Raw genomic sequence first — 9,082 nt, 5'->3', positions numbered from 1 at the left:
GTCTTTAATGTTTAGAATAAATTTTATTTGTGTTTCTAATGTTTAAATCATCCTATTTGTATCTCTATCGTTTGTAAAAGTGATTCAATGTTATTCTGCCGTCAATTACACATCATGAGCGCTTTAGTTTGAGTTTAAAAAATCTCTTCTTGAAGTTAGAATACAAATGTTTGGGATAGAATCGATGATATACTCCGAAAAATAGCTCATCAAATGTTAAACTAATTCCTACAACATTTACATAATTCACTTTTCTAGGGACATAATTGAATCTAAACACAAAAATAGTGGGTATAATATTAAAATAGAACACATCCAAGTGAGACCTAATTGAGAATGAATATATTCAAGTGAGAATAATTGAAAAATATAATCTAATTTGTTAGTATAATTGATAGTAGGATAACATTGAATCACTTTTATAAACGTTAAGGATACAAATAAAACGATTTAAACGTTAGGGACACAAATAGGACTTACCCCAAAAGTTGGGGACAAAAACGATAATTTACTCATTTATTTTTTAACAATTGAGAGGATAAAATGTGATTTCTCACTATTAATTTAGGATAAAAAATAAATATGAGAAAGAATAATAAAAGGTTAGAAATTACCCTTTACACCCTCAATTTTTTTTAACAATTGAGAGAATCTATTTCCAAATGAGTTAGCTTATTCGATAGAAATTCTCGACTTATTTTACTAAATAGGCTGGGCTTAAATTTTGTGTAAAATCTATTAAAAGATTTGGTCATAAATTTAAAAAAATTTATAAAATTTGTTGGACTGGCTCGTCAAAATATGTTTTTGGTAACAATAAATTATTTTTAGTTTAAAATTTTAACTATTTATTTATATTAAACACAAAATAAAATTTAAAAAAATCAATAGTCAAGATTATTTAAAATTGTAGTTTTTTTGTTAAAAAAAAATTTTAAATTGTAAATATGGTTATGATATATGACTAATCACCGATATATAAATAAATTGTGATTTACAAATTATAAATTATCAATTTAGAATATATTTAGTGGTTTATTTTTTTAGATATTGAATAAGAATTGGTGTAATCCTTTAATATTGAAAACTATAGTGTTTTACAAAATTATGGGCTGTAGAATTCGCAGAATGTGAATTGTCCGATCATATTTTTTTTAATTTATGAAGATAATACACAGACTGTATATTGTATTATTTTAATATTAAATTATAATACATATATTACGTATCGTATTATTTTAATATTAAATTACAATACACAGATTACGTATTGTATTTGTACATAATAGTGCCCCATAATACTATAAAATCCTATTTTTTATAACATTAACATAAAATTCTATTTACTCTTTAATATTAAAATAAAAAATTCACATTTAGTGCCTTTAGAATTTTTAAATTTATTATTTTGAGTTATAATTTAAACAGACGGACATCAAGTCTAAAATAAAGTCTATAAAAAATAATAAATTTAAACTTGGATTATTTATTTACAACATGAATCAAATTCATCAAAACTAAACTAAGCCCATTTTATCTTTCATTTTTATCTTTATATCTATCCATTAATCTATATAAAATCTTAATATGCCTACAAAATAATTTATCTATTTATAATTAATATAACATTCTATTTTTGTTCTCTTATTTAATATTTATTGTACTTATTTTTCTTACTGACAACTTCCTATGGGTTACATATTTTTAATAGGTTTAAGTTAAGCTCAACAAAATTAATAAGTTTTACAATGCTTCTAGTTTTCAACCTTTTCTTAATAAAATCAATAATTAGATAGACTAAAAATAATTATAAATATTTACATCTACAAAAGATCATTTATATTCATATATTTATTTGATAAACGTATAGTCTTAATTATTTATATCTATATTTCTTGTTTGTTTATTTATAACTTTATATTCATATAATTATATTTTTGCATATTCATTTATAATTTTATATATTATTTACTTATAATTCAATTATTTCGGTTAAACTATAATTATTAGATGAAGTCTACTTGACTTTCCATAAAAAGGTTAATTTTAGTCATTAACGTTGTTCTAATTTGGTTTTAAAAATAAATAATGTTAAAAATTTTATTTAAAAATACAAAATACTAAGTAAACAAATTATTTTTATAATTTAAATATAATCAAAGTTTTTTTTCTTCTATTTTTTTCTTCTATTTTATCTCATATAAAATTTATAATTATTAATATTTAAATTATTAGACTAATTTAATTAAATTTAATTATGAGTAATTCTACATAGTAATTAATATTATTATTTTTTGTCAACAATAATTTACACTTATATTTACAAATATTTTACACACAATAAATATATAATTTATACGTATATTTATTAAAGTTTTGCACATATGAATCAATACAATTTGTACTTACATTTTTTAAAATTTATAAACATAAACTAATAAAACTTATTTATTAAATATAATTTAATATTTATGCTGACTAAATAATAACAAAAAATATTAAAAATTGATGCCCTAAAAATTTATGTTTAATTATTTCAAATAAGTTGATCACATAACATCACGGTAATAATTTCCGTCAGTCCGTCACTTTGATGTATTTTAGAGAACGAGGATTCTTTAATTCTTTTGACTATTCGAAAACGAGGATGACATATTGGACATTGAAATTCTTCAAAATGTATGTGAGTCGTAGGGGTGGGTACGGATAGCGGGTAGTCTGAGAACTCGAATCGAATTAATTAAATTAATTCTAGAATTAATGGATAATTGGGTCTAATCTGAACTAAACCGATGATCTTTGTTAGTGATTGGCTCGAGTATTGGTTTTGGGGGTGCGGAACCCGAACCAACCCGCGAATCCGATCATATATTAATTAAATAAAAAAATAAAAAATATATATATGACTTTTTTTATTAGACAAAAATTATTTACTATTAATATGTTTGGATTTTAATGTATTTAGTATTTAATATGTTTGGATTATTTCTATTGATATTACATGTTTATTGTACTTGTTGAATTTTTAAGATAAAAATTTGTTTTTTTATGAATTTCAAAGTTATTGGGTACCTAATTATCCGAACCAAACCAATTTATTTTTAATCAGTTTGATTTGGTTTGAGTACATATATAAAAAAAAATATAAATCCAAATTAAACCAAATTAATTATATTTTGATCGATTCGATTCTAATTTTATTATAAATTCGAACCAAACCCACCCTGCTCATCCCTAGTGAGCTGATTGATGATGATGCCGAACTTCAGAAAAGGATGAAACAAAGTGGTTGGCTATTAATGTTAAAGGATACCAAACAAATCAATGTCCAAAATATGTCTTAGTGAATCGAATCAAACAATTGAACTATTCAACAGCGATTAATATGTTGTTCACAGTTTTCGTCAAATCTCGTAGAAACTAAAAATTTGTAAGGGAAATTTATCCCAAGGTTATAGTTATTATCTACAAAATAATTTAATGATTTAATCTGTCACTCTAAAGTCTAAACATTACTTAAATAAACCTTGTTATAATTTTTGGGGAATAAAAAATCATTTTTTAATAATTAACTTTCCCTAACCTGTATACTGATTCTCTCTCAGTCTGTTAAAACTTATCCTGAAAATATAAATTTTTAAAATAAATAAATTAAATTCAATATTTGCAGTTATATTGTTTTTTCAAATTATTTAATTTATTTCATTTATAATGGGTGTGAGATAAATATAAATATATCTTGTAAATGAGATATATCGTTTCTAGTAATAATAAAATAAGTAAAAAGTGTTAACATATGATAATTTAAAAAATGGAAGAAGATATTTTTTTTTTTTATCAAATTTCATGCTGCTTACATTATATTAAGTGGCTCTTTCAATTTTAACTTTTGTTGTAACTTGTAAGTTAAATGTTGTTTTCTAATGTTAAAGGCCATTAATTAATTTTTATTTATTATATTTTCTATTATTAAATAAGAAAATAAAGTTAAAAAAATTAATAATTAATAAAAAGAATACATAATTTTAAATTTTTTTTTATTTTTTTAATTATTTATAATTGTAATAAAATTTGTTAATTATTTTAATATTTATACAAAAACCAAAAAAACTTAACATAAAAGTAAATGAGGAATGAAGGGCATCCGAGTTTATTAATTTTGGCTATCAGTATGGTAAATATTTATTTCAATTTCTAATAATTTTTTCGAACGACTACGAGATTTCTAAAAAAAAATACTCATTTCGGCCCTTACTAATTAATTTTATGAGAGTGATTAGCTCATCTGTTAATGATCTTTCTAGAATATACTTATGTGATTCGTTAATTACTAATATATTCTTTATTTAATTTTTATAAGTAAAAATAATTTAAAAATTATTAATATTTTTTAATTTCATATAGTAAATTTAGTTAATATATTTGAAACACGTAACAAAAAGACTTAACAATTACTCTTTAAAAGACAATGAGATTCCGAATTAAAAAAAATTGTAAATTCTAGTTGGCTCTTAACGGAAAATCAACCGTTTAACATGCTATATAAGTTTATTCCGTTAATACATAAATAAAATATTGATAGAGGGACTAATCAGTCTCACAAAAATAAAGTTCAAGCGTCGCTATTTTTTTTATTGAGAGATTCGTTGTTTTTCGAGATAATTGTTAGAAGTCATTCTAATTTTTTCTTTAAAATATATTGTTGAATTACTAGATTAGTATATTTGAAAAGTATTAAAGTGAGAAAAGAATTCCATTTTTATTAAGAAATAAATTTTAATTCTATTTCAAATTTAAATTCATGATTTAAAATAATTAATTGCATGAATGAAATGAATTTTGTGTTTTTTTATTATTTTATCTTTGTGATTTGTTTTATTTGTCTTTTTTATTTGTTTATTAGGAATAATTTTAATATTTCAATCTCTAGTAATAATGGAATTATATTTTTGTTTGATTTAGTTTGAACATTAATATGAGAATTCTAAACTAAAGAAAAGAATTATTTTTTTGTAAGAATTTCATTCTCAATGTGTTTTAAACACGTCTTAAAAAAATTAGATTAAAGAAATTGAATTGATAACTAAAATTCAATTTGGATAAACAGTTTAATTAAATTTCTTTTGAAAAATAACTTAAATAATAAATGACTTTATTAAAAGTAACTTATAAATAAATTATTTTGTATTTGGATTTTTAGCTTTAAAAGTGTTTATTTTATAAAAATGTGATAAAGAATAATATTATTATAAGGGAAGTAATTTTTTTTAACTTCTCTATAAATTTTTAAATAGCTTTTTAAAAAGCCGCAATTTAATTTTAAAAATTGCATCAAACTTTAATATTATTACTTTTCATAAGTCAAAAGCTCAAAAAAATTACTTTTAAAACTTTCGAAACGGCCCTAAGTGATGATAAAAATTAATAAATTCGGATAATTTTGGTATTTTTCTCAAATCAAATGAAAGGATTACATTTTCAAGACAAAAAAATATTTAATAACAAAAAAATTAATAAAAACAATTAAAATTAACTATAGATAATATTTATTAATTATTATTAAAATTAATAAATATTAAATTAGATAAATTTAAAATATTTTTTTTTATTTTTTAGTATTATGGAAAAGAAAAAATTGGATTTTTAAATTGAAAGGCACATGCTATTATTGAAGTTTGTGTATAGAGAGTTGCTTACTACTCAGCTCAGTTGATTCCATTTTCCAAAGCAAATATTTAATACAAAATCTTTTCCCCACACAACACAACAAAACCAACGTCGTCACCCTTCTTTTTCATTCTCCTCTTCTTCTTCTTCTTCTTCCTCCTCTTCTTCTTTTTTATCCCTCTCTCCCTCTCCACGCTCAACCTACAGCACCTCCTTTTCTGAATCTGATGCAAGCTCCGTTTTGAAGGGTCATTTTTTACTTGTTTCAAGAGCAAGTAGTGGAAGGTGGATTGACCCTCTAGCTTGGTAAAAGCATCAGGATAAAAAATATCGTTTTTTTTCTTTGTGGGTATTGGATTTTGAGTTTCTGTTGACCTAGAAAAATTGAAATGGTGGGTATATTTTCGAGATTTTCTGTTGGAAGGAACATCCACCGACGGACGCAAAGTGCTCTGGTAATTTTTTTTTTTTTACACTTTACTGTTTTGTGTTTTTTCTTTGTTGTTTTTTCATCCGATGAACCGTTTGATCAATACAATTCCAATGATCTTTTATTTGTTTGTTTATTTGGTTTGTCTTCTTTGAACTTGGATTGACCAATGGATGCTGAATTTACAATTCGTGCAAGTGTTTATACATAATTATAATAATAATTTAAGAAGTATGACTTTTGATTTTTGTATTTTCACTTGGAAGTGGTTTGTTTTTGCTATTAGATCATAAGCTTTGGCTAGAACAATTTGCTCTGCCCTTTTGACCCTTCTTCTTTTGCTATCCAATAGCTGTTGCATATAGAGAAAAATGTTTTTGTTAAATTTAATTATATAAATTATAAACCTTATCTTGTCCGGTGAATTCAAAAGATTTATGATGTGGTTTAGTGTTGACTGTTGAGTTGTGGAAATAATAGAGACATCTATGCAAATTGGCTGTTACAATTTCATCTATGTAAAAAGTTTTAATTGCTGACATGATCTTGTTGTTGCTGCATCATGTGTTGACTTCTTGTGGTGTAGGATGAGAGGGAAGTAATGCCCCCAAATGCGGAGGTTGCTGCCACAGCAAGTGCCGCCGCCGCCGCTCCACATGGAATTGAAGTGGCGGTGGAGTTTAAGCCAGTTGAGCACCCAATTGAACCCCTTGACAATGATAGACCGATTCAGTGCCCATTACCAGAACCATCAATTCTAAATGTAAGATTTACATCTGTTTGTAGTTTGGCATAAATTGATGGTTTGACTAAAAGAATTTAATTTTGATGCAATAAAACCGTTTTACAAGTGCATCCAATCACATAACCCCACATTAGCAAAAGTAACTACTTTTTACATTCACCGCGTGAATGGTCATCCAAGAGAACAGTTGTGATTGCACGACGGGTTGTTTTACTGTGCATCAAAATTAAACTCGACTGAAATTGCATGCTTTTTCAGGGAAGTGCCAAATCTGTTTGTGTCAAGTACTGTAACCTTAGTTTATATACCACATTTTATTTTGTTCTGTCATACATTTTTGAAGCCCATTACATTATGAAAACTTTGTTTTTGGTGATATGTGCATACCCTTATCAAATTTCGTTTGCTATATTTGCTTGAGCTCCAAAGTGAATGAGAAATCATGTTGATCTAAATAGGGCAATCATTTCGTCTTGTATTTTACAACTGCTGCTGCTCAATCACATAAATGCTTGAGCTTTATGTAGCATAACCCTTATTTTTGAATGTCAGACACAATGGTATGAATCTGATGGTATCTCACTATCTTTCAAAGAACTCTTTTGTTGTTTATCTCGGGCTCTCAGGAGCCTAGACAGCTGTTGATGTACAGGAGTTTTAAGCTTTGTTACTGATTTTCATGGTGAAACCAGTCATAGTATTTGAATAAATTGTTTTGCTTTCGAAATTCTGAGGCGAAAACACCAGCAGGCAGGGTAAGATGTGTGCTAGATGCTGCTGGAGTAAATTGATAATTTTCCTTTCATCGGCAAACTACACATCAAATGCTACTGTCTTGGTCAGCGAATAGTTTCCTAGTGATTATGAACATATAACATGAATGCAAAACAATTCAGAGGATTTGATTACTTATTTTAAGGGATGGATCCCGTAATTATAAATTATAAATTGATATACATGTAATACCAGAGATTAATAGATTATCATAACATAAAGGTATATGCTTGTTTGAAGGCGGCCATGGAAATGGCACAATCAATATGGTTGTTTCACATGACTGTTTTGAGTTAAATGTCAGTGTTTTTGATTTGAAAATAGGCTTAGATTCGCGAACACTGAGAGTGATTGTTGTTCTTTACTGTTGAGAGAGGGGGTCTGAGTTTGGTTTCATCCATTTCTCATTGTTTTTCATTCGATTCTTCAATTATCAGGATGGAAGAATATGGAAGGAGCGAGTATCTGCCACTGTTCGGAGAAGAGGCGACTTGCCGGTGATGAAAGAAGGAGGAGCCCTTGAACCTGAAGTTGCCGGCACAAAGCCTCGGACATCCCAGTCTAACAGAATGATTCTTCCATCTCTTAGTGCTCCAGAGCACAATCTCTTAAAACTTCTTGAAGAGTGTAATGCTTCAGGCATCTAACCTGGTACTGTTTCTTAATGTTGTAATCTGTTCACATAAATTGCATCTTCTTAAAGTGGGATGCATTGTTGTATTTCCTTCACCCTTTTTATTTTTAAATGTTATTTATTAAATATATTAGGAGAGTCTTAGAGCAATGATTGAGTTATCTCCAGGTGAACTCAGAGTCATGTGTTCGAGCCGGGAAATTCGATGCATGCATTAGGTTAGGCCATGTATATTACGCCATTTGTGCGCGGCCCTTCGCCGGATCTTGCCTAACACCGGATGTTTTGCATCGGACTGTCCCTCTTGTTTACTAAATATATTTAAATTATAATTTTCAAACACATGAATGTATATTCAAATGTATCATTGTGAAAGTTGAATCTGCTATATTTTTGCTACATGCTTTATATGCATACTCAATTGTTTTGGTCATAATCTCTTAATTTCTGTGTAGTTAACATTGAACTTATTTATGATCTCCTATAATGTCTACTCTTGAAGAAGAGTAGAATCTGGTTCCTCTAGGCTGCACTTTATAGCTTGAAAAATAAAATGCATTAAGTCATGATTCTGATTGAGCATTTGAGCTCTATGCTTGTGTTTGGTCAAACTTGTTACCATTATTTTGAATTTTTTTTCTTTTTGTCTTTTACAGTAAGGGTTGTTTTCTTGATAGCTACTTGAAAAGAATTTTCAATTGTGATATTTTAGCCAACAAATCTTATTTAATAGACTATCATTGGGGTGTCATTTTAATATGTCAGAGGCATTATTGGTGAAGTTGGATTGTTTAGTTAAATATATCACTTTCAATTCGAAGCATCTGATTCT

The 9,082-nt window shown here is 26.4% G+C and overlaps 1 protein-coding gene across 1 annotated transcript; it reads left to right on the top strand.

The window, feature by feature from the left end:
- The first annotated feature begins 5,695 nt into the window (after positions 1-5,695).
- Positions 5,696-8,649, top strand: LOC107642372 (cystic fibrosis transmembrane conductance regulator). The gene is made up of 3 exons (XM_021122770.2): positions 5,696-6,122; positions 6,684-6,860; positions 8,054-8,649. Exons 1-3 carry the CDS (start codon positions 6,057-6,059, stop codon positions 8,261-8,263), a joined length of 453 nt encoding a protein of 150 aa, XP_020978429.1. The 5' UTR covers positions 5,696-6,056; the 3' UTR covers positions 8,264-8,649.
- The last annotated feature ends 433 nt before the right edge of the window (positions 8,650-9,082 follow it).

The sequence above is a fragment of the Arachis ipaensis genome, chromosome B5, assembly GCF_059453495.1.
Source record: "Arachis ipaensis isolate K30076 ecotype BB chromosome B5, ASM5945349v1, whole genome shotgun sequence".
NCBI lineage: Eukaryota > Viridiplantae > Streptophyta > Magnoliopsida > Fabales > Fabaceae > Arachis > Arachis ipaensis.
Note: the sequence above shows the minus strand (reverse complement) of the source record. Positions and strands in the feature narration are given on the sequence as shown.